The sequence below is a fragment of the Choloepus didactylus genome, chromosome 1 (assembly GCF_015220235.1).
Source record: "Choloepus didactylus isolate mChoDid1 chromosome 1, mChoDid1.pri, whole genome shotgun sequence".
Taxonomy (NCBI): domain Eukaryota; kingdom Metazoa; phylum Chordata; class Mammalia; order Pilosa; family Megalonychidae; genus Choloepus; species Choloepus didactylus.
Genome location: NC_051307.1, coordinates 211,481,822 through 211,509,396, shown reverse-complemented (window position 1 = coordinate 211,509,396; position 27,575 = coordinate 211,481,822). Strand labels below are relative to the sequence as shown.

The window sequence follows — 27,575 nt, the reverse complement described above, 5'->3', positions numbered from 1 at the left end:
AGGATCTGGTACAAAGCAGTCATCTTTATAAATGCTTATTCAATAGATCAAAGAACATGCCTGAACAATATTTTATAGCTTCCCTTACTCAAGAGTAAAAATGTGTACTACTTTGAGGACAATGGAGTTCATCTCCATTTGTAAGAACCATGTAATCCCCACCTCTCCCTGCAAGAACACAGGGAAGGGACAGATTTATCCCATTTCCATGCTTCACAGAGATTTACTGCAAGCAGTCTGCAATAAACACAGGAGCACAATAATAATAAGATCCACCAATACCTACACTTTACCGACATATTTAAATTGGTAATGAAGTTGTTTTTACGTGGAGTGAGTTAAAGAATAAAATTGCAGTGTAAGAGCTGACAACCCATGATACGTTAAGTCAGGAATTCTGTTGCTCAAACATATCACACTAAAACCCAGCAAAGGACTGATGCAGAACTCTATGAGTTGAACTGAGGGTTAAATCAGACTGGGTGGCTAGGGTTGCTGTACTGTTGTAGGCAGTTAAAGATCTCATCTTCCTAAGTAGACAAAGTCCAGACAAACTCTGCCTTTGAAAAGTTTCTCATGAGAACTAGATGCACAGACGCACAAAAATGTTCATCTCCTTTTTTCCCCCTTTTAAAAAATTATTTTACTTTTTTTTATTAGAGAAGTTGTAGGTTTATAAAAAAAGTCATGTAAAAAATATAATGGTCCCATATACCCCTCTATTGTTGACACTTTGCATTAGTGTGGTACCTTTGTCACACAAATGATTAAAAAAAATATTAAAATATTACTGCTAACTACAGTCCATAATTTACATTAGGTACAACTTTTCCCACATATCACAGCATTAACACCATGTAACAGTGTAGTACGTTTGTTATAATTCATGAAAGAACATTCTTATATTTATACATTACAGTTAACTGCAGTCCGTAGTTTACATTAGGTACATTATTTCCACATATATCACACCATTAACACCTTGTAATAGTGTAGTACATTTGTTATAATTCATTAAAGAATAGTCAACAGAAATTTTGTACCAATTAAGCTTTAACTCCCCACTCCTTAACCCACACCAGTCCCTGGTAAGCTTATTCTAGTGTCTGCCTCTTATGAATTAGTTTATTCTAATTATTTCACATTAGTGAGATCATATAGTATTTGTCATTTTGCTTCTGGCTTCATTCAACATGAAATCTTCAAGGTTCATCATGTGTAGTCGAATGTATAAGAACTTCATTCCTTTTTACTTTTGAATAATATTCCATTGTATGTATATACCACATTTTGTGTATCTGTTTATCTGCTGATGGACACTTGGGTTGCTTCCACCTTTTGGCAACTGTGAATAATGCCACTATGAACATCGCATATGTTGGGGCATATGGTAATTCTATACTTAACTTTCTGAGAAACTGCCAAAATGTCTTCCACAGTGGCTGTCCCATTTTTCATTCCTACCAACAACGAATGAGTGTTCCAGGTTTTCAACATCCTCTTCAATTTGCAATTTTCTGTAGTTTCAATAGTAGCCTTCTAGAAACAATGGTAACTCATTGTGGTTTTAATTTGTATTTCCGTAATGGTTAATGATGTTAAGCATCTTTTCATGAGGCTTTTTGGTTATCTGTATATTTTCTTTTGGAGAAATGCCTATTCAAATCTTTTGATCATTTTTTTTTTAATTTGTCTTTTTGTTGTTGAGTTGAAGGATTTCTTTATAAATTCTGGATATTAAACCCTTCTCAGATAATGGTTTCCAAATATTTTCTCCCAATCTGTAGATTGTCCTTTTATTTTCTTGAAGAAGTCTTTTGTGGCATAAAAGTTTTAAATGTGGTGTCAGAAGGGCCCCCCTTCATTCTTTTGTATCTGCTCTGGGGGCTTAATTATCTCTTTGATTTGCAACAAACAAGTAATTAAAGCAACCTGTTGGAAATTTTTGTTCTACACTTATATTCATCAACTCTTCATAGCAGCATTTCCCAAAATAGAGTCCTACGGGTTGTTAGCAAAATAGCAGCATTTCCCAAAATAGAGTCCTAAGGGTCAGATGAGTTTGGTAAATAGTTAAGAGTCTTCACCACCACAGGCTTTCTCAAAGCTCAGTGGATTTCTGTACATCATGAAGTTCTAAAAGTAAGACACACTTTGCAAACTTGTTTGACCACTGAACCTCATTCTACCCCCCTGTTTATGAACACTGATGAAGGAACTGTTATTATGAAGAAAACACTTTGGAAAATACTGTTCTAAAGCATTCTATGAAGGACTTTTAAAACCTTTTATTTTAAAAAACCAACCTGGAACATTATTATTATTACTGTACTTCCAGATTCAAAGTCAAAATTGATTGTAAAACACAATTTAAACAATTAAACTCAGGAAAACAAAACAAAACAAAATATTGCCACATTAAATATATACAGGTATTGTAAGCTACATGTAAATTTCAGAAATGTTAAAATATGAAAAACGTATGTGTCTGAATCTAGGAAACAAGGTATCTGCAGAAAATAAATCTGCAATTACCTGCTCTAGTTATGAAAAAAAAATCAGAATTAAGACTACATACAAGCTGACCGCCATTTGTGCATTTTTATCTCCTATTATCTTATACACAATATTTATTTTGCTTTTGAGGTAATATACTTTGTGGTATGCAGCTAGTTTTTCCTAACTCCACTTAGAGAAGGATACATGCTCACTTTGATAAATTTAAAAGTTGTATGAATTCCTGGATTGGGAGACTGAAATTTCTGGGGTATGTAATAGTCTGGCTTTATCTTTGTTCCTGCACTAAGTAGGACGGTTAATACCACTCTATTCTAAAGAGTAATTTGAAGGATCTCTTCAAATGACTGGCAGCAATAGGAAGTATAATGAATAAGAACTTAAAGCCTAAGCACTATTTTAAAAACTGAGACCTAAATGAGAAGTGTTAAATTTCCAAACTGGGGAATTATTTGCTTATTTGCCTTTTTGACTGCATTCTAAGTAGAACAGTTACAAACCTTCAATCTTGAATTTTTTTGTTCCATGAATATTCTGATTCTTAGATTTTTTTTCCCCAAGTCAGAAAAGAGGCAGGGAATCTAACATTGGCTGAGTAGAAAGGTAGTCTTTTAATTCTGTTTTTGTTTTCTTAGTTTTAGAATTGATATTTTATTATTCCACCTTCCTTTGTAACCTGGAGTTCAGCTATAAAAGACTTTCCCTCTCCAGCTACTTGTTTAACCTGAGGTACAATCTTAAAGGAAAGGTAGGATAAATGCTTTATTCTTTACCTTTATTTACTTGTTTTAGGAATAATAAATTGGTTTTGTAAATTCTTCTATAGGTGATCATTGTAAGCTCATGGATTTGGACCTACTTGATACATTTCAATCTACTGCTGTTATTATTATTTGATGCTCAAATTGTCCATCTTTGACCAGTGGAAACTCCTCCACATTAATTCCTCAGTCCTAAGGTAACTTGCTGGCAGCGTTAGGATTCAAAAGGATCTTACCTCTAAATAATCTAGTTTATCAATTTAACATCTATTCAGGAAATAATGGGAAATAAAGTCAAAAGGTTGAGTTGAGTGCACATTTTTGAAGGTCATAAGTGTACAATCAAGCATTTCAGACCTTATTCTGCAGTATGGCACAGCCATTTTTAAGGCTTCTAAAAGAAGGAGAATGACATAAATAAGGCTATAATCGAAGGATATTCTAGAGGCTATGGGTCAGTCGTGTCCAGAGGTGGGGAACTACTTAATATTTTAGGGTGGCAATGAGAAAAACAGAAAGTACTGGAGAAGGGAGACAAATGATTCAGATGACATGGCTGCTAGAGGTAAGGAAGAGAAAGAATCCAGAAAAGATGGCAAGATTCCAGGCTCGAGTATTTAGGAGAATGATGGAGGAATAAAAGAAATAGGGAAGTCAGTAAAATGCTCTATTATGAAGGAGGAATCAAGGTTTGTAGAGTTAACGTGACAGCAGGACATTCAAGTGTAAATAACCAGCAAGCAGCTGGAAATACAAGTATGCAGCCATAAATAATGGATTCGGAACAGACAAGGTGAGAAGGGAAACTTGGAACTTGAGGACAGGAGAAAACATATAAAAAGTTGTTACCAGAAACGTAATTGAACAAAGTTCTTAAAACTGAGGCTTTTTAACAATAGATATGCCTAGGCCCCACACTTAGCAATTCTTCTTAGGACTGAAAGGTGAGGTCCAGCATCTGTAGTTTTATAAAGCTCTGCAGGTAATCTGGTGCACTGTCTGGGTTGAGAATCCATTTTGTAAATGGACAAAAGAAAACTACCATCCAACCAGGAAGCTTCTCTCAGTCAACCTGGTGAATTTGGCACAGTCTGTGCTGAAGGAGATTTGTGATGAGCCCTAGAGGCTGTAAAGTGGAAGTAAAGCTTATGTGAGAGTTACCAAGAGCTAGGAATGAGCAAGGAGAAGATAGCCAAAAGTCAAGGAACAGTCTAGAAGTTGGTGAGGGTACTTTCGAAACGGCCACTGATGAGTTTCAAAGTACAGACAAAGATATCTGAGGCAGAAGTTACTGAGAAAGAAGAGGCAAACAAAGATAGTACAAATGATAGGCAAGGGCGTTAGTAATAATTACAGTACCTGCCCTGTGCTAAGAACTTTATATACATTCTTTCAATGTTTCCATAATCCTTTGAGGTAAGTAGTAGTACCATGATTCCCATTTTACAGGATGAAGAAACTGAAGCTTAGACAGGTTAAGGAGAGCAGCAGAATAAAAAGGGCAGACTGTCAATTCCCAAGCCTCACATTAAGCCTCTAGGGATTAAGAGAAAGGCCATCAAAATCTTGATTGAGCTAAAGTGGCAGAAGGAACTTTTGTAAAATGGTAATGATATACATGGAACATTTAAAAATTTATTCAACCAATATATGCTGGGTCTAATGTGGGGATTCTGAAGTGAACAAGACAGCCAAACTGCCTACTGTTGGACTTGACAGTTCAGCAAAGAGGCAAGCATATAAAGGAATTGAGTGCAACAGGGTCATGAAGGGAGCACCTAGCCCAGCCTTGCAGGATCAAGAAAGATTTCTTAGGCTTAGAAAACAGCATGTGTAAGCTCTTGGAGGCCAGAAAAGGCAAGGTCTATTGTGGGGAGTAAAAGTAATTCAGCGCAGTTAGAGCATGAAGCAGAAGGAAAATACCACTGATCTTGCTCATAATAGGCCCTGTGTTTACAGGGGCTTAACCAAGGAACAGAGATTAGTGAAGTGGACGTGGACTGACGAATCACTGATTGGAGTTATGGGTCAAGTTTACAGAACTAGCCACAACTTTGTAACAGACAGTTACTATAATGCTCTATGACCCAGAAAACTCATGTTCTGGCTGAGCTGTGTGTGGGTTTGGGAAGAGGGGAGTGGCCAAGTGGCTGGGTTGCTAAGATTCTCATTCTGGAAGAACCTGATGGGTTGGCTTCCTCTCTTCCTCCTTGTCTTTCTTTTGAATAACTTATTAGAATATCAGCTTATTTGTACAGATTTGACCAAAGAATTTTCTCCCTGGAGCCAAGCTATAAGGAAAGCCAAAAATGAAAATCAGCTTGTTTTAGAGAGCTCAGGATGGAAGGAGAGATACTGATAGGAACTGACTCAGATTACCTTTTTAAAAAAAATCCAGATTTAATTTATATATATATATTCCTTTTTATGAAATTTATTTTTATGTACACTGATACATTATTTTACATTAATACATAAATATTATACATATTGGAGATCACTTTACTACAGTTTTATCAGGGTCCCTCCTTTTTAACTTAGCTCTCTTTCTTCTCTACTCCTTTCTTCCCATCCACACTCCTGGATGACTCACATAAATAACTTCGTATGCATTTTTCCCTGTGTTCATATAATCATATACAAATACATTTATACATATGCACGCAGCAAGGATGGGTGAGACTTTTTAATAATGAAATTATGTGTACACAACTGAATCTTTCCTCGCTCAACAATATATCTTAAAGAAATCCCTGCAATTTATTTAATCCTAATCTTAAATAGCTGAATAATGGGTAATTTTTAAATTATGCTTCCATTGTGCTTTGTATTATGCATACTGATGCAGAAACACCTTGCCACAGATCCTCAAAAACTACTACTTTTTATCATCCCTGTGTATGATTTTATACCTTTACTATAAATGTATTCAAAAGCACTATAGTGGTATTTGGCATGTATTTACATTTTATGTTAATGGTATTATACTACACACATCCTTCTGCAATTTTGTTTTATCATGTTTGAGGTTTAACCTTGTTGATATATACAAGTTTAGTTTAATTCTTTTCACAAGCCTCTTTTATGTTTTCACTATTTTTATCCTATTTTACTTAGAATTTTTATTTTACCTTAATTTTTCTTTTTACACTATTATTTAGCAGTTTTATTAGAGGAAACTTCTGATTTTGAGCAAATTACTTCTCAATATCTATTGGTTATATAGTTACCTGGTTTTTCAGCTATAATTTGTGGATTATATTGATAGATTTCCTGATAAGGAATCACCTTTCCATTACAATCCTAACTTATTGTTTATTCTGTCTTCATTTTTGGATTTAATTTACTGATACTTTCATCAGAATTCTTCACTTATTGTCGTAAGTGAAATTCATCTACAGTTTTTCTTTTTTTGTACTGTATCAGATTTTGGCATTAATGTATGTTGGCTTCTTTTAATGATTTTAAGAGCATTCCACCTTTATCTATGTTTAGAGGTGTTCAAATAACATTGGATTTACCTGTTTGGTTTTTTTTTTCTTAATAAGATCAAATTCAGTTGTGAATCATTCTCCTCTTGGTGTCTTTCTCAATGGCAGATCCTTACAACTTTGTAAAGGAAATTGATTTATTCAAGTTTTCCACTTCTTCTTAGGATAATTTTGCTAGAAAAGTATTAATTTACAGTTTTATTTATTTTTTCTGCAAGCTGGCATGTAATATTCTCCTAGAATTCTTGTAATATATCCTGAATATGTGTTTATGTCTCCTTTCTCATTCCTTCTCTTATATATTTTTGCTAATTTTTGTTTGCTGGGTTTCCTTTTTTTTTCGACTAGCTGACATTTATGAATTACCTATTTTATGGTTTTTTTATTTTTTTTTTAAGATCCAGCATTTGGGTTTTTTATTCCTTCTAGAGTTTTTATATTATTTCAACAATTTATTTTTATTTCTTCTTCCCGGCTTCTTTTTGTTGTTTTCTTGTTGTTCTTTTTCTAATTTCTTTTAAGTGTCATGTTCCTTCATTATTTGTCTTTCTCCTTTAATACTGAATTTAAGATAAATTTTTATCTGACCAAAGGTTTTACTGTATTTTGGTATAAAAGTCTCCTTTTCATTCCTTTCTACATAGTTTGAAATTTCCCTTTTGAGTTCTTCCTTGATCCAAGGATTACCTAGCAGTATTTTAAAATTTCGGAGGATTTTCAAAAGAGTATAAAGCTTATCAGAGTACTATTTAGCACAGGACACAATCTACACTTTTGTTCCTGGCATTTGTTTAAACAAATAACCTCAACTTGTGAAAAGGCTGTATTCCAAGAACCCATACATAAGTCAACTTTTTGAAGCCAGTAAGTACCAAAGGAAGCAACATTTTAAATGATGGAGAAATTTTTCTATAATTAATTTCCTTAAAGTTGGCATTAAAGATAGTCAAATTTTCAAAGAAACCTTCAATTCTCTAATGGTGCTAAAATGATATTGTACCAACAGTAATCCTCAATCTCAGTTATCCTCTTATCTTTCTGCACCGTTTTCTAAAGAGTGCCTATCACAACCAGAAGGAAGATGGGTGTAAAGGAGTTTGTTTGATAAGAGCTGCATTATATAAGAGCCACCCCCTTGGAGATTTGCAAATATATTAGTATATTTAAGTCTCTGAGAAGTCCCCCTTAACTTTGGCTAAGTATTTCCTATATGTATTTTGATTACTTCACTATTTTATCAATTAACCTTTTAATTCTCTTTGGGAATGCAAGCCAAGAAGGCAAACATTCCTTGGGGAGAAAGACAGATTAATCAAATTCTCAGTCTGCCCTGTGGGTTACTCACAGCTGGAGCTCAGAAAATGTTTGTGAATTGATATCAGAGATGTCATGTGGGCAATAGCAGAGGTGGGCCTGTGTTCTGCAGCAGTTCCCAGGACAGATATCACAAGTTGAGTTCTCTTAGTAATGAGTGAGTAGTCAGTATTTTGTATCAAAAGTCTTTCTTTTCTGTTTTACAATTGTAGGTGGTAATTCCTAAGGCTTTGACCCTACCCAAACTCAAATACCAAACACTAACTCCCTAAGAAGGCCAATAAAATAATACTGCAGTTACAATACCAGTGAAAGCATATATACAATTCTGCACATGTACATACACACCAGCCTTACCATCTACACCTCAAAATGTCAGAGACTGATGACTTAGCTTATCACCAGGTTAGAATGTGTTCAGAGAAACCTGTCAATGGTTCCATTATCAATATTAAATTAATACGGTGGAACTGCATACTTTTGGTTCCTATCCATTTAGTTTTATTATTCAGCCATATAATTTCATGGTCATAAAGTAGACAGAGAACTAGACAGAAACAGGAAGCTTCAGAATCGTAAAAGAAAGTCAACCTACATTTATTTAGCTAGAGAACTTCCAGTTTCAAAAACTACTATATCTGAGAAATTAAGAATTAACAAATGATTATGATTACTGAATCATTATATAGATTTTTTTCTATATTAAAACAGAATAGGCAAAAGTTAATGCCTGAAATTACTGAAACTCAACTAGTATCACCACTGTTTACAGTTACCTCACCTTTGTTTATATGGTTATTCTAATCTAATCTCAGCCAATCAAGAATCTCCTGCTCTCCTCTGCCAGGTAAGTAACTTCCCAGGCACCTTTGTAGCTATGTGACCTACTTAGGTGGCCAGTAAGACAAGGAGAAATCTGTTGTGAGGATTCTGGGAAAGACTGTCCTTTCAGCATAAAAAGAGAGCCACATAAGAAGGCATTTGTCCCTGCCTTATCCTTCATTATCCTGAGAGGATAATGATGCCTGGGACTGAAGCCACCACCCTGTGGCTGTGAGGCAAAAGGCACAAGGATGAAAAGCCAATAAGTTAAAGATGGTAGAGCAGGAGGACAGAAAGACCCTGAGTAACAGATGACATCATTGAGCCAACAAACTCTACACCTATCTGCCTCCAAACTTCTCATTAAGTTAACAATAAATATCCTTATGATTTAAGCTCTTGTTGGTTGGATATGTTGTCATTGCAGTCAGTGCTCTTATTTTATTCAATAATGCTTTATGTTTTTGTAATGTAATGAATAATATAAATTAATCAACTTTTCAGAATTTTAAATTTTACAAAAGCAATAGGGAAAGGGAGGGATTTTCTACTTTTCATTGCATATAATGCTGTATTTCAATTGCTTTTAAAAACATGTAATGTTTTGTAACAAGTGAGAGAATAAAAAATCAAACTAAAAAACACAAATAGGAAAAACTGATCCATACCCATACCTTTCCGTGTGTTCTCCGTCACATCTACCCCAAACTGGATAATGTCACCGGAAAGAATTTCACATGGTGGACTTTCTTCAGAGCCTCGACTCAATCTCTGGCTATTTATAAAGGTACCATTACTACTTTTAGTGTCTTGGAGATAAAACTGCAAAAATAAAATAAAATAAATGAGCCAACAATTAATAGAAGTAATTCCAAAGCTACTTTCAAAAGTACTCCCAACTCTGCAAACTACTACAGGTGGGTTTACCCTATCAATTCAAACCACTTGTTTCAGCTAAGCTTCTCCTTCAATATATATATTAGAGCCCTAAAACCAGGGGATTTAAAATCCAAGTAGATTAAATGGTACAGCCACTTAAGAAAACAGTTTGTCAGTTCCTGAAAATGTTAAACACAGAGTTACCATATGACCCATTCCATTACTAGATAGATAACCAAGAAAAGTGAAAATATACATCCTTATAAAAACTTGTACACAAACGTTTATTGCAGCATCATTCATAAAAGCAAAAAAGTAGAAACAACTCAAATGAACATCAACTGATAAATGGATAAACAAAATGTGGCATATGAACACAATGGAATTTATTTGGCAATAAAAAGGACTGAGTACTGATACATGCTACAAAGTGTACGAATCTTGGAAAACATTAGGCTAAGTAAAAGAAGCCAGTCACAAAAGATCATATACTGTGACTTCATTTATATGAAATGGCCAGAACAAGGAAAACTCTAGAAATGAAAAGTACATTAGTGTTTGCAAAGAATGAGGAGTGACTGCTAATGGGTACAAGGTTTCTTTCTGGCAATGACAAAAACATTCTAAAATTGCATAGTGGCAATGGTTGCATGACTGTGAATATAATAAAAACGACTGAACATGTACACTTTACAATTATGGATTATATCTCAATAAAGCCTTTTTATTTTTTTTAAGGCAGCTAAACAAAATTTTAATTCTACCTTTCCATCTCACTTAGTAGGATGTCTGAGTTAAATCTTCATTCAACAAGCAAGGGCGACTGGTTTCAGCACACCTGTGATTAATAGCTATAGCTAACATACTTGGTATCAGGACAAATGCATCTTCAGTAATATAACTCTTAATTATAAGGGAGATTTGAGACACTAGAAACTAAAATGCTGGAATCAACTATGGAATCCTGTTTTTCCAAACTTGCCTTTCATCACTTGAGTAATCTTCCCTCCTCAAAAAGGGAAGGGATAGCAGGAGTCATAGGAAGCCTACCTATTTATCACCTACGTATACTATAGAGAAATTAGGAAAAACTGGGATCACACACAATAAACTTACTAGGAAGAGAACAACCAATAAAAAAATGGATTAATGTAGATCAACATGGTGACGTAAGACAGTTACTGAAAACTTCTCCCCAGAGATTCAGCGAGAAAAGGGATACTTGTTCAGAACTCTGGAGGAAAGTAAAGACTGGAGAAGGATCCTACAAACACTGAATTGAAGAAAGAGAAAAATATCAGGTAGGAAACTTCTGTCCCGGACTAGACGATCCTTTTCCATTCCCCTCACTCGGTCCCACGCAGCTTAGGAAGTACCCAGAGGGAGAAGAAAACGTTTGCTATTTGCAGATGACACGATCCTGTATTTAAAAAGTCCCGAAAAAACTAATTAGAGCTAATAAACAAGTTCAGCAAAGTGGTGGGATACAAGACCTACATGCAAAAATCAAGAGTGTTTCTATTCTATACACTAGTAATGAGTTGAGGAGGAACTCAAGAAAAACAAACTCCATTTACAATAGCAACTAAAAGAATCAAATATCTAGGAATAAACTTAACCAAGGATGTATAAAGGACCTGTACACAGAAAACTACAAAGCATTGCTAAAAGAAATCAAAAAAGACCTAAATAAATGGAAAGAGAGTCCGTGTTCATGGATTGAAAGGCTAAATGTCGGTAAAAGGTCAATTCCACCCAAACTGATCTACAGATTCAATGCAATACCAATCAAAATTCCAACAGCCTACTTTGCAGAAATGCAAAAGCTAATTATCAAATTTATTTGGAAGGGTAAGGGTCCTCAAATAGCTAAACACATCTTGAAAAAGAAGAATGAAGTGGGAAGACTCACTCATTCAGACTTTAAAGCATATTATAAAGCCACGGTGGTCAAAACAGCATGGTACTGGCATAAAGACAGACATACTGATCAAAGGAATCAAACTGAGAGTTCAGAAATAGACCCTCATCTCTATGGTCAATTGACTTTTGACGAGGCTCCCAACTGGGACAGAACAGTCTCTTCAATAAATGGTGTTGAGAGAACTGGATATCCATAAGCAAAAGAATGAAAGAGGACCCTTATCTCACACCCTATACTAATATTAGTATAGATCATCAAGCGATAGGTGGTAGTTTCTTAGATGTTACACACAAAGCACCAGCAATGAAAGAAAAAAATAGGTAAACGAGAACTCCTCAAAATTGAGTACTTCCGTGCTTTAAAGGACTTCGTCAAAAGGGTAAAAAGGCAGCCAACTCAGTAAAAGAATGTATTTTGGAAACCACATTATCAGATAAGGATTTTTTTTTTTTTAAATCATCATTTTATTGAGATATATTCACATACCACGCAGTCATACAAAACCAATTGTACTTTCGATTGTTTACAGTACCATTACATAGTTGTACATTCATCACCTAAATCAATCCCTGACACCTTCATTAGCACACACACAAAAATAACAAGAATAATAATTAGAGTGAAAAAGAGCAATTGAAGTAAAAAAGAACACTGGGTACCTTTGTCTGTTTGTTTCCTTCCCCTACTTTTCTACACATCCATCCATAAACTAGACAAAGTGGTGTTTGGTCCTTATGGCTTTCCCAATCCCATTGTCACCCCTCATAAGCTACATTTTTATACAACTGTCTTCGAGATTCATGGGTTCTGGGTTGTAGTTTGATAGTTTCAGGTATCCACCACCAGCTACCCCAATTCTTTAGAACCTAAAAAGGGGTGTCTAAAGTGTGCATAAGAGTGCCCACCAGAGTGACCTCTCGGCTCCTTTTGGAATCTCTCTGCCACTGAAGCTTATTTCATTTCCTTTCACATCCCCCTTTTGGTCAAGAAGATGTTCTCCGTCCCACGGTGCCAGGTCTACATTCCTCCCTGGGAGTCATATTCCACGTTGCCAGGGAGATTCACTTCCCTGGGTGTCTGATCCCACGTAGGGGGGAGGGCAGTGATTTCACCTTTCAAGTTGGCTTAGCCAGAGAGAGAGGGCCACATCAGATAAGGATTTGATATCCAGAATATATAAAGAAATCCTACAACTCAACAATGAAAAGACAAACAACCCAATTATAAAATGGGTGAAAGAACATGAATAGACATTTTTCCAAAGAGGAAACACAGATGGCTAAAAAGCACATGAAAAGATGTTCAACTTTGCTAGCTATTAGGCAAATGCAAATCAAAACCACAATGGGATATCATCTCACACCTACTAGAATGGCCACAATCAAACAAACAGGAAACTACAAATGTTGGAGATGATGTGGAGAAATGGGAACACTTATTCACTACTGGGTGAGAATGTAAAATGGTACAGCTGCTATGGAGGATGGTTTGGCGATTCCTCAGGAAGCTAAGGACAGAGTTGCCTTATGACCAGGCAATCTGAAAGCAGGCACGCAAACAGACCTTTGCATATCAATGTTCATAGTGGCATTATTCACAATTGCCAAAAGATGGAAACAACCCAGGTGTCCATCAACAGATGAATGGATAAACAAAATGCAAAATATACATGCGATGAAATATTATTCAGCAGTAAGAAGGTATAAAGTCCTGAAGCACGCAACAACAAGGATGAACCTTGAGAACACTGCGTTAAGTGAAATGAGTCAGACACAAATGGACAAATATTGTATGATCTCACTAATATGACCTAAATATAATATGTAAACTCATGGTCATAAAATATAGAATACAGGTTACCAGGATATGGAATGAGGCTAAAGAATAGGGAGTGGTTGCTTAGTATGTGCAGACTTTTAACTAGGTCAAACTTAAATGTCTGGAAATTGATAGAGGTGATGGTAGCACATTATTGTGAGAATAATTAACAGTACTGAATTGTGGGTGAATGTGGTAGAAAGGGGAAGTTCAGGGCCATGTATGTCACCAGAAGGAAAGCTGAACGTGAAAACATGGGAATGTATAACACACTGATTTTTTGGTGGACAACGAATGTGATTAACTGCAAATATTAAAAAGTTCTTTCATGAATTAGAACAAATGTATGACACTATTTCAAGGAGTTAACAATAGACAGGTATATGGGAAAAATTCTTTCATCAACAGTAACAAATGTATCACATCAATACTATGGGTCATAATAGGGGGGATAAGGGGTATGGGAAGGTTGGGTTTTCTTTCTTATTTCTTTTCTGGAGTAATGGAAATGTTCTAAAACTGATCATGGTGATACATGCACAACTATGTGATGATATTGCAAGCCACCTGATTGTATGGTTTGTATGGTGTGTGAACATATAAATAAAGTTCCATTAAAAATGCAATTGAGAAGGAAAAAAAAATGTAGCTTTCTTTTTGCATTTTCCTATACTCTCCAGCCCTACTTATTCAAGTAACATATTCTCACTGAATTCCTTTCTAAAGAAGAAAGGAAAGAAGACATCTAGTATTTATTAAAATATACTTTATGCCATCAGGACCTCATTAACTGTAACATTAAAACTATGATATAGGGGGAGAACCTAAGATGGAGGCTAGGTGAGACAGGGCAAAAAAACACCTCCATGAAAAATACTAGATAAAAACCAGAAAGTGACCCAGAACACCAGATTCAGTGAGGCACCAGCTGGACAAGGTCTGCTAAAACCACAGGGACCATGCACTTGGTGAAACCGGGAGTCTGCATTCTGAAACGAGTGAGTCAGCCGGCTAAAAGCCCCGCGGCCACGCTGCAGTGTGGGGAAACTGGGGGCTGGCGTTTGGAGATGGACTAGTTCTTTTTTTAAAAAATAAAATAAAATAAACCCAGTAGTGCTGCAGTTGCGACAGTGAGAACTGTGCAGTGAAGCACGGCAGGAGCAGGCTGTGCCAACCTCTTGGTGTCTGGCATCGAGGATAGACTGCTGCTGATTCCCTCAGGGCCAAGGGGCAGAGGGGAGAGCCAAAAGGAGAGAGAAACCACGCTGCTTGCAGCCGGCTCCCCGGCAGGCTGGAGACACTCCTGCCGGGAGCCGTACCCACAGCCCAGAACCGCGCCAGGAAACCCAGTGTGATGGGGAGTGTATCCCATGGCACCACGTACACGCCACAATATCGGCTGTGGACAGCGGCCTTGGGTGCATACACATCTAGTTGTCCCGGAGCTGGTAAGGCGGAGCTGTGCGAAAGGGGGGGGGGGGTTGAGATGCCCCATTCAGCCATCTTTGCATCAGGCTGGGAGTGACCCTGCATGGCCCAGCGGCCTGGGGCTTCCCTTGAGGGACAGCGCGCACTTGTGATGTAGCACAGCCTTCCCTCAGCAGAGGTCCTGGAAGATCACAGCTGAGAAGAGGGGCCTGCTCGGAAAACCCAGGGATGCTACGTCAATGCCAGGGACTTGTGGATCAGCGGCAGAGAAAATCTGGGGCAAAACTGAAATGAAGGCTTAGACTCTTGGAACAGCCTTGACTCTCCAGGAAAACCTGGGAGGTTTGATTATTAAAGCTGTCCTGCCTCCCTAACCACCCAGACACACACCCCACAAGTTGTATTTTTTACAACTTGAAAGAACCCTATCAAGCAAAGCAAATGCCAAGAGGCCAAAAACAACAGAAAATCTTAAAGCATATGATAAAACCAGATGATATTGAGAACCCAATCCCAAACACCCAAATCAAAACATCAGAAGAGACACAGTACTTGGCGCAATTAAACAAAGGACTACAATCAAAGAACGAGAGCATGGCACAGGATATAAAGGACATGAAGAAGAGCATGGTACAGGATATAAAGGACATAAAGAAGACCCTAGAAGAGCATAAAGAAGAAATTGCAAGAGTAAATAAAAAAATAGAAGATCTTATGGAAATAAAAGAAACTGTTGGCCAAATCAAAAGGACTCTGGATACGCATAATACAAGATTAGAGGAAGATGAACGACGACTCAGTGTCCTAGAGGACCACAGAACAGAAAATGAAAGAAAATAAAGAATGGACAAAAAAATTGAAAAACTCGAAAAGGATCTCAGGGATACGATAGATAAAATAAAACATCCAAACTTAAGGCTCATTGGTGTCCCAGAAGGGGAAGAGAAGGGTAAAGGTCTAGAAAGACTATTCAAAGAAATTGTTGGAGAAAACTTCCCCAACCTTCTACACAATATAAATACACAAAGCATAAATGCCCAGCAAACTCCAGATAGAATAAATCCAAATAAACACACTCCAACACATATTCTGATCAGACTGTCAAATACTGAAGAGAAGGAGCAAGTTCTGAAAGCAGCAAGAGAACAGCAATTCGCCACATACAAAGGAAACAACATAAGACTAAGGAATGGACTACTCAGTGGCCACCATGGAGGCAAAAAGGCAGTGGCATGACATATTTAAAATTCTGAGAGAGAAAAATCTCCAACCAAGGTTACTTTATCCAGCAAAACTCTCCTTCAAATTTGAGAGCTTAAATTTTTCACAAACAAATGTTGAGAGATTTTGCTAATAATAGACCTGCCCTACTTCAGATATTAAAGGGAGCCCTAGCGACAGAAAAACAAAGAAAGGAGAGAGAGATACAGAGAATTTTAACAGACATATATAGAACCTTACATCACAAATCACCAGGACACACATTTTTCTCTAGTGATCACAGATCTTTCTCCAGAATAGACCATATGCTGCGACATAAAACAAGCCTCAATAAATTAAAAAAAAAAAAAAATTTTGAATATACTCAAAGCACATTCTCTGACCACAATGGAATACAAAAAGAAGTCAATAATTTTTGATTTGGAACTCCACTATTTACTTCCTACAGGATATAAAATACACAAACTCCAATGACAAATCAGTGGATTTGGACTCGATGTAAAACATGTAATTTTTGACAAGAACTATTAAACGTGGGGGAATGGAGGAGTATAGGAGCATAGTTTACATGTCCTATTGAAATTAAGTTGGTATCAAAGAAAAACAAGATTGTTATGGATTTAAGGGGTTAAATTTAAGCCCCACAGTAAACACAAAGAAATTATCAGAGAATATGATCATAGCAATGAAAAGTAGAGTATGGGTTATGAGAAATGGGGGAAGGGGCAATGGGGAGTTAAGAAATGAGTGTAGGGTTTGTTTCTAGGGTTGCTGTTTGAGGTGAAGGGAAATTTCTAGTAATGGAAGGTGGGAAGGTGATAGCATTACAACATTCTAAATGTGATTAATCCCACTGATGGAATGCTAGGGAGGGGGTGGAATGGGAAGATAAAGGCTGTATATATGTTTCCACAACTGAAAAAAAAAAAAAAGACAGTCCAAATAGATGACAATTGCATGCCAGGGATGATCCTGGATGGGATCTGAAGATGCAGGACAGGAGGCTCAAAGGGACACAGTTGAGACACAAGGGGAAAAAAAAAAAGGTAATATAGAGTGTAGAATGTAAGCTTTGTATCAATGTTGAATTTCTTGAACTTCTTAGCTGCACTTGATGGGATTGCATGAAAGAATGTTCTTGTTCATGGGAATTGTATATGTGAATTATAGTGTTTGTTCAAGGATGTGTGTAGCTTGCTCTCATATGTTCAGAAGACAGAGCAATAGGTGATGGATGATAGGGAGGCAGGGAGGGAAACAAATGGACAGGATGTTAAAGTTGGTGGATTGGGGTATCAGGGGAGGGGGGTCAGGGTATGCTGGAATTCTGTGTATGGGGTTTCTATTGTTTTTGCAACTGTTCCTATAACTTTGAATTTATTTCAAAATAAAATAAAAAAAAAACAACTATGATATAGATATTATCACTTTAATTTATAAATGAGAAAAGTGAAGCGCAGGCATGTTAAGAGTCTTTCAAAGGTCACTGAGCTAATGAAAAAAAAAAGAAGCACGGATTCAAATAACAGAATAAAAAGGGCCATTTCTTCACTATTAAAAAAGGCCAAGCTTTTTCCATTACTCCACACTGACCTTTATGTCTCATTTAACCCTCTCTCCTCTGAAAAGATCTCTTCAAAAATGAAACACAACAAAAGAATAAGCAATTTGCAGAGAATATGAAAACAACATTTCTTTTCATTAATTTCTAGGTGACAAGTTAAAAGCCACCAAGCTGTCTAAAAATGCCTTACTCTCTGCTTACAATTCAAAACAGACCAACTGCTAGCAGTGTGTGTGTGTGTGTGTGTGTGTGTGTGTGTGTATTTGTTAATTACATAACACCGATAAAGGAAATCATGTTGATTTTATAAGTCCATTTGAAATTCTTAAACCTTAAAATTTCATACTACAGAGATAAGCACAAGCAATACTCTGAAGCAGTAACACTTATCCTCAATTTTTTTTTTCTATACTGGAAGCCACTGTTACACTTCTTGGGAAATGGCAATACCTGGATTCTGGTTTGGTCTTTTTCATTAATGTGTACCTTGTGGCCTTGGGCAAGTCAACTAAAGGATTTTTTTACACTAGATTTACAGTGCTTTCAGACTTCAAGTTCTATTCCATTAGTGGATTACCAACTCAATTTAGTGAGTTGCAATTAGCATTCTTTTTTTAAAAAAATCAAACAGAATAGGATAGAAGTAAAAGTACAAGAAACACTAACAAAATTTTGTTTGGAAATATATATATATATATATTTGACTCTGATGTAAAATGTATTTCTTACTGTAAGTTGTAGTCAGAAAAAGGTTAGAAAACCACTACCAAGAAGACGGATCTCTAAGATTTCTTTCAAGTATACTCAAATTCTATGATTCCAATGCTTTTCACAGCATTGTCTAACTTTAGACAAAATAGACTTTGAATGCAAACATGTCATAAGAAACAAAGAAAGATACCATATATTAAAAAAGGTGAATTCATCAAGAAGAAATAATGATCATAAATGTTTATGCACCAAATCAAGGAGCCCCAAGTACATGAGACAAACATTGGCTAAACTGAAGGGAGCAATAGGCATATCTACAATAACAGTGGGAGACTTCAATACACCATTCTCTTCTATAGATAGAACAACCAGACAGGGGACCAATAAGGAAATTGAGAACATGTACAATGTGATAAACGAATTAAGACTTAACAGACATATACAGATCATTACATCCCAAAGCACCAGGATATACAGTCTTCTTTAGTGCCCATGGAATGTGCTGGGGCACAAAACAAGTCTCAATAAATTTAAAATGATTGAATTTATTCAATGCACACTCTCTGACCATAATGTAATGCAACTAGAAATCAATAACCACCAAAGAACCAGAACTTTCACAAATATGTGGAGGTTTCACAACACATTCCTAAATAATCAGTGGGTCAAAGAAGAAATTGCAAAAGAAATAGGTAAATATCTAGAGGTGAATGAAAATGAAAACACAACATATGAAAAACTATGGGATGTAGCAAAGGCAGTACTGAGAGGGAAATTTACAGCTCTAAATGCATACATTAAAAAGGAAGAAAGAGCTAAAACCAAAGACCTAACTGAACTGAAGAAGCTACACAACGATCAGAAAACTAACCCTAAAACAAGTAGAAGAAAAGAAATAACAAAGATTAAAGCAGAAATAAATGAGCTGGAGGACAACAACAACAACAACAACAAAAACACAAAACAAACCAAAAAAAAAAAAAAAACAACAAAACAAAACAATAAATAAAACCAAAAATTGGTTCTTTGAGAAGATCAACAAGACTGACAAACTCTTAGCTAGACTGACAAAGTCAGAAACAGAGAAGACCCAAATAAACAAAACCAGAAATGAGAGGGGGGTCATTACTGTGGATCCTGAAGAAATTTTTAAAATCCTAAGAGGATACTATGAACAAGTGGACAGCAACAAATGAGACAACTTAGAGGAAATGGACAATTTCCAATAAACACATGAACAACCTAGACTGACCCAAGAAGAAACAGAAGACCTCAGCCAATCAGTCATAACCAAAGAGATTCCAATCAGTCATCAAAAATCTTCCTACAAATAAAAGCCCAGGGTCAGATGGCTTCACAGGGGAATTTTACCAAACCTTACAAAAAGAATTGACACCATTCCTGCTCAAACTCTTTCAAAAAACTGAAGAAAAAGGAATACTACCTAACTCATCTTATGAAGGTAACATCACTCTAATACAAAACCCAGATAAAGATACTACAAGAAAGGAAAACTACAGGTCAAACTCCCTAATGAATATACATGCAAAAATTCTCAACAGAATACTTGCAAATTGAATCCAAAGACACATTAAAAGAATCAAACACCACGACCAAATGGGGTTCATTCCAGGCATGCAAGAGTGGTTCAACATACATAAATCAATACAATACAACACATTAACAAATCTAAAGGGAAAAATCAAATGCCATCTCAATAGATGCTGAAAAAGCATTCCACAACATTCAGCATCCTTTTTTGATAAAAACACTTCAAAAGCTAGGAATTGAAGGAAATTCTTCAATATGATAAAGGGCATATATACGAAAAACCCACAGACAGCATAGTACTTAACGGTGAGAGACTGAAAGCTTTCCCCCTAAGATCGGGAACAAGACAAGGATGCCCACTGTCACCACTTTTATTCAACACTGAGCTAGAAGTTCTAGCCAGAGCAATTCAGCAAGGCAAATAAAAGGCATCCAAATTGGAAAGGAAGAAGTTAAACTGTCATTATTTGCAGATGACTATGATCTTACATTTGGAAAATCCTGAGAAATCAGTGCCAAAGCTACTTGAGCTAATAAACAAATTCAGCAAAGTGGTGGGATCTAAGATTAATATGCAGAAGTCAGTAAAGTTCCTTTACACTAGTAATGACCTAACTGAAGAGGCACTCAAGAAAAAAATTCCTTTCACAATACCAACTAAAATAATCAAGTACCTAGGAATAAACTTATCCAAGGATGTAAAAGACCTCTACACAGAAAATTATAAAACTTTACTAAAAGAAATCAAAGAGGACTGTTCTACTTTGCTAATGCTGCCGGAATGTAAAACACCAGAAATGGATTGGCTTTCATAAAGGGGGTTTATTTGGTTACAAAGTTACAGTCTTAAGGCCATAAAGTGTCCAAGGTAAGTCATCAACAATTGAGTACCTTCACTGGAGGATAGCCAATGGTGTCCAGAAAACCTCTGTTAGCTGGGAAGGCATGTGGCTGGTGTCTGCTCCAAAGTTCTGGTTTCAAAATGGCTTTCTCCCAGGACATTCCTCTCTAGGCTGCAGTTCCTCAAAAATGTCACTCTTACTTGCACTTGGGGTCTTTGTCCTCTCAGCTTCTCTGGAGCAAGAGTCCGCTTTCAATGGCCGTCTTCAAACTCTCTCTCACCTGCAGCTACTCTCTCAGCTTCTGTGCCTTCTTCAAAGTGTCCCTTTTGGCTGTAGCAACCTTTCTCCTTCTGTCTGAGCTTATATAGTGCTCCAGTAATTTAATTCAGACCCACCCTGAATGGGTGGGGCAACACCTCCATGGAAATCATCCAATTAGAGTCATTACCCACAGTTGGGTGGGGCACATCTCCATGGAAACACTCAAAGAATCACAATCTAATCAAAACTGATACGTCTGCCCACAAAAGATTACATCAAAGATAATGGTGTTTTGGGGGACATAATACATTTAAACCAGCACAAGGACCTAAACAGGTGGAAAGACATTCCATGTTCATGGATAGGAAAGCTAAACATCATTAAGATGTCAATTCTACCTAAACTGATCTACGGATCCAATGCAATTCCATCAAAATTCCAACAACCTACTTTACAGAATTGGAAAAGCTAGTCATCAAATTTATTTGGAAGGGAAAGGGGCCTCAAATTGCCAAAAACATTCTAAAATAGAAGAATGAAGCGGGAGGACTTACCCTTCCTGACTTTAAAGCCTACTATAAAGCTACAGTGGTGAAAACAGCATGGTGCTGGCACAGAGATAGATATATTGATCAATGGAATCAAATTGAGAGTTTGGAAATAGACCCCCTGATGTATGGTCATCTGATTTTTGATAAGGCATCCAAATCCACTAAACTGAGACAGAACAGTCTCTTCAACAAATGGAGCTGGGAGAAATGGCTATCCATATCCAAAAGAATGAATCTACCCCAGATACTACACAAAAATTAACTCAAGGTGAATCAAAGACCTCAATATAAGAGATAGTACCATAAAACTCCTAGAAAACAATAAAGGGAAACATCTTCAAGACCTAGTAATAGGAGGTAGATTCTTAGACCTTACACCCAAAGTACAACAAAAGAAACAATAGATAAATGGGAACTCCTCAAAATCTGCACCTCAAAGGACTTTGTCAAAAAGGTGAAGAGGCAGCCAACTCAATGGGAGAAAATATTTGGAAACCATATATCTGATGGTTATATAAAAGACTGATACCCAGCATATATAAAGAAATCCTTCAACTCAACAACAATAGTACAAACAGCTAAATTATAAAATGGGCTAAAGATATGAAAAGACATTTTTCCAAAGAGGAAGTTCAAATGGCTAAAAAAAACACATGAAAAAAATGTTCATCTTCAATAGCTATTAGTGAAATGCAAATCAAAACCACAATGAGATACCATCCCACACCATTAAGAATTTAATTACCATTAAACAAACAGGAAACTACAAATGCTTGATATGATGTCCAGAAGTTGGAACTCTTATTCATTGCTGGTGGGAACGTATAATGGTACAGCTGCTGTGGGAAGACAGTTTGGCAGTTCCTCAGAAAACTGGATATCGAGTTACCCACAATTCGGCAATTCCACTTCTTGGTATATACCCAGAAGATCCAAAAGCAGTGACATGAACAGGCATTTGCACACAAACGTTCATAGCAGCATTGTTCACAATTGCCAAGAGATGGAAACAGTCCAAGTGTCCTTCAACAGATGAGCAGATAAACAAATGTGGCATATACATATGATGGAGTACTTTGCAGCAGTAAGAAGGAACGAGGTCCTGAAACATACGACAACATGGATGAACCTTTAAGATATACCGTTCACTAGAAAAAGTCAGACACAAAAGAAGAGATATTGTATACTATCACTAATATGAACTCCCTGAACAATATAAAATCAGCCTCTTATAATGTAGAATATAGGGGACCTAGAGATAGACAGAAGCTAGTGAAGGGGGAATGACTACCCAATATGTACAAAGACGTTATTGAGGGTAAACTTAAAGGTATGGAAATGGTCAGGGGTGATGTTAGTTTGTTAATGGGATTGTAAGTATCAGTGGTGCACTGAAGGCAAATATGATTGAAAGGGGTTGTTTAAAGGCATGTATCCCACAGATTAGCACTACAAATACAAATAAGTGCTTACATGTTTTACTTCTAAGACATGACATTGGTACAAAGAGTTAAAAGAGTGGATATGAGAAAAACTACCTATTGCATATATTGACTATATTTAATAGGAATACCTTATCAGTACCACACTAATACTAGGGATAAATAATCAGGAGCTGATAAGAGCTTTGGGGTGTTTTGGGTTATGATAATAGTTTAAAATTGAGAGTGATCATGATTGTTCAACTAAGTGAAGATAATGTGAGACACTGTTAATCTTGAAAAGAATGTATGCTACGTGAAATTAGGAACCCCCTACTTAATAAGTCAAGCCCTTGATCTTGAGGCTTGCTCTAGTGAAACTTATGGCCATAAAGGGGAGGTTAAGCCTACCTATAATTATACCTAAGAGTCACCTCCAGAACTTCTTTTGTTGCACAGACATGGCCTGTCTCTCCCTAAGCCCAACTCTGCAAATAAATTCATTAACCTCCCCCCTACATGGAACATGACTCCAGGGAAGTGAGTCTCCCTGGTGACATGAGACATGAATTCCAGGAATGAGCCTGGCTCTGTCATTGTGGGATTGAGTGCCTTCTTGACCAAAAAGGGGAAAAGAAAGGTTAATTAAATAAGGTTTCACTGGCTAAGAGATTTCACATAGAGTCAACAGGCTATCCTGGAGGTTACTCTTATGCAAGCCCCAGCTAGATATTCCAAATGGTCATAGTAAGCCAAGCCCTAATCAACAGTACTCCCCAAAATACTAAAGAATAGCTAGGTCTCTATGTGAAACTCCATAAAAATTTCACTCACTAAGTTTATTTTTCAGAAACTTAAATCCTCCAGAGTGTTCCTATGCCAGATAAATCCCCAAACCCAGAGGCAACAGCCTCTTCAAGAACATCAACTAGATGCATCCCCCTTCCCCATTAAGCCAACACCCCTTTTCAATATGAACAAGTTAGGATGATCACTGCCCAGATATCCCTGAAGACTGAGAAAGTGATCAAACTAGAGGGAGGGATAGCAACAGACAAGACAGGATTTAACAAAGGATTACGAACACTGAATTTTTATATAAATATATATATATTTAGTTTCTAGGGTATTAGAATAATTAGAAGGAAATAACTGACATGGGGGAACTGTAACCCATAACATTCTTTGAAAATTGCTCTATAACTACTTGTTAAAGTCCTAAGGACTTTTTGTTTCTTTTTTCTTTTCTTTTTTTTCCTGTGTGTGAAATATATTTACAAAGTGATAACTTTCAAAGCATGATTTAACAAGTAGTTAGAGAGCAAATTTCAAAGAATGTTATGGTTTACAGTTTGACAATTTCAGTTATTTCCTTACTGTGAAATACAACTCATATACAGAAAGGTGATAACTTTCAAAGTACAGTTTAACAAGTAGTTAAAATGGCACTGGACTATACACTTCAAATAGGTTAATTCTATGTGAAGGGAATTTTACCTCTATTATTATTTTAAAAGTATGAGTGGGGTATGAGATGTTTTGGGTATTCTTTTTTACTTTTTTTACTTTTATTTTTATTCTTTTTTTTTTTCTTCCTTTGGAGTAATGAAAATGTTCAAAAACTGACTGGTGATGAATGCACAACTATATGATGATACTGTGATCAACTGATCGTACACTTCAGATGATTGTATGCATGTGAATATATCTCAATAAAATTGCATTTAAAAAAAAGTATGGGTGTATGTATATATATTTATTTCCTAAATCTGTCCCTGAATTGGCCTAGAGACAATGGTCAGCCTAGTAACAATGAAAATCTCTAACACCCTGACGACTATGGTCTTAATATACCATTTTTCCAGTAGAAGAAACAAGGACAGCTTAATAAGTGGCTCATTTTAGGTCTGTGGCAAAAAATAAATAAATAAATAAATAAATAAATAAAGGCAAGACAAGCCTGGAAGATACCAAGGATAGCAAGAAAGTTATCTAAGACTACTAGGATTATGTCACAAGGACTCAGGCGCCAACTTGAATAGAATCCCCCTGGCCAAAGATAAGATCTTCAGTTTAATTTATTGAAGATTTAATCTTCAATAAGGTTAACTGCAATGAACTGAAACCCATCAACCATGTTTAAATCTATGAATTCATTATAATATTTTTAAAACCCAACTGGTTAGTCATTTTCAGAGTATGATAGGGAACCAATTCATTTTCTTGAAAAGTCATTAACGAAAGGTAAGAAAAATTGTCCTGTCTTTCCTATATGAACTGTACTACTGGGTACCTAAATACTAGATGAGGGGAAGCATTTCTTTATAAAAGTATTCCAACTAACAAATGAAAATGAAATGACAGATTTAGAATACCACCATTTCACGACACCTAATACAAGTAATCATGGATCTAGGCATTAAAGCAGCAATGATGGCTAACAGCACACAGATATTATATGCCTCCTGACAAAAGAACACAACTTCACCAGTCTTGCTAAAGGGATTGAAGCTGAGTTCGATCAAGCCTCCAGTCTGGCTCCAGCTACCAATTTGCAGCAAATACAGAAGTCAAGAGTATGCAATCAGCTAAGTCCAGACTACAGAAAATTCTACAGGTTAAACAGCTTGGCTTCTTGATCAAACTGTTAACAAAAAAAAAAAAGGTCACAGAGGAAAACCTACAATGGAAAATTACTTAAAGTCATAAAATTTTTTTAATGGGGAGGGCAAGTACATACTAGTTTATCCAAGCCTCCAACACATTCTAAGGTTTTAGAGTGACAGCTTTACACATTTAGGATAGCCTTATTGGCGTCTGAAGTTCATGATACCCTCTGTACTAGCGATCAAAGTAAAAGGTCAAGCTAAAAATGACTGCAATGACCAGTATGTTGATGGGCAGAGTAGACAAACACATTCCATTAGAATTTAGTACCAAGAGGGTTAGCCTCTCTTTAAACACTGATACACTTACTCTTGCCAGACAATAAGAACAAAGCTGCCCATTGTGTTTCCAACGGCTGACAAGAATCAGTACCAAATTTAATGCTCCTGCATATTCCTCAGCTGTATTTGGCTTCGGTGTCTTTACAACTTTCTCACAGTGTCTGTGTTTATGTTGGTGTGTGGGTAGAGAGAGAATGCATTATAGACCATAGAGACCATAGCAAAATCTTTTTGCAATTAGGATATGAACTAATAAAAACACAGAATTACACTACTGGGATGACAATGGTGACATTGTATCAATTATGTCATCAATATCCATTAAGTTCTGTGCTTTGAAATATTCAGAACATTAAAGAAAAAATAGGCTGGTCAGTTCTCTGTCTTCATCTCAGACATCTGTGAAAAATACCAGATTTAGAACAGGAAGGAAGTGATTTAACTTATAAACACAGTTAATCTCCCCCTCAGCAAGTCAATCATTCTCCACCAACATTAACAACTATTACTTAAATTTAAACAGTACTCTCTTACTGGCTTTTTCACCAGGATCTCTAGCGGTATTTTAGGTAAATCTATCTCCTTTAGCTACAACTTTTGGGTAATGAATGCAATCTTCTTTAAAATAGTGTCCTTCTATAAATAAATTTTAGTCATCACCTTTAAAGCACAAATAGTGCACATGATAATGTCACAAAAATAGTCACTGGACTATTTTTTAACAGTATATACTAAACAACTGAAAATGATATAATCATGGTATAGACGTTAAGAATGTAATTATTAAAATTAAATTTTATATATGAGTATGCAGCAATGAGGAAATGCTTCTGACAAAATAAAGTAAAAAATGTGCAACACAAAATTTGGTGTCTCTAATGATTACAATTATATTTAAAATTCACATAAAAAGATTAATAAAAGATTACAGATATTCTCATACCCTTTAATAATAACCTATATTTCCTTAAATATACCAATAATATACCAATCAATCTTATTTATTTTTTTAATTGTGGTAACATATATACATATATAACATTAAATTTGCCATTTTAACCATCTTCTAGTGTATAATTCAGTGGTATTAATTATGTTTACAATGTTGTACTACCTTTACCACTACATTTTCATCACCCTTAACAGAAACTCAGAACCTATTAAGCAGTAACTCTCCCTACGCCACCCCCCGTCAATCTAATCTAGTTTCTGTCTCTATTTGCTACAATATATTTTTTGATGGTTATGTTAAAATGGTGAGATTATAGATGGCTTGTTTTTCTTTTCTCAATTTTTACCAAAATTCTTGTAAGATGGCTAAACTGTTTTGACTTAAAAGTCAAATAAAAATGTTTAATTTATAAAAAATTAGTTTAGAAGAAAATGGTTAACTGAAGATTTTATTTGGTGCTTTAATTCTAAATATTTTCTTAAACTTATTCAAAAGGTTTTAAATGTCAATTCTAACTGTACTTTTTCACTACCAAAAGTGTTATGAGACAACCTAAACAATGGGAGGAAAAAAATTGGAAACCACATTCCCAATAAGGG

The 27,575-nt window shown here is 36.0% G+C and overlaps 1 protein-coding gene across 22 annotated transcripts in view; it reads right to left on the bottom strand.

The window, feature by feature from the left end:
* Positions 1-27,575, bottom strand: part of LOC119505938 (sarcolemma associated protein) — a 200,834-nt gene that overhangs the window by 74,264 nt on the left and 98,995 nt on the right. For 21 of the 22 annotated variants that reach the window (XM_037798929.1, XM_037798947.1, XM_037798930.1 and 18 more), the window contains one exon: positions 9,580-9,727. In XM_037798929.1, coding sequence (XP_037654857.1) covers positions 9,580-9,727 — 148 coding nt within the window. Of the gene's footprint in view, positions 1-9,579; positions 9,728-22,400; positions 22,447-27,575 lie in introns of those variants that run through there. The other variant, XM_037798936.1, reaches the window with a different exon arrangement.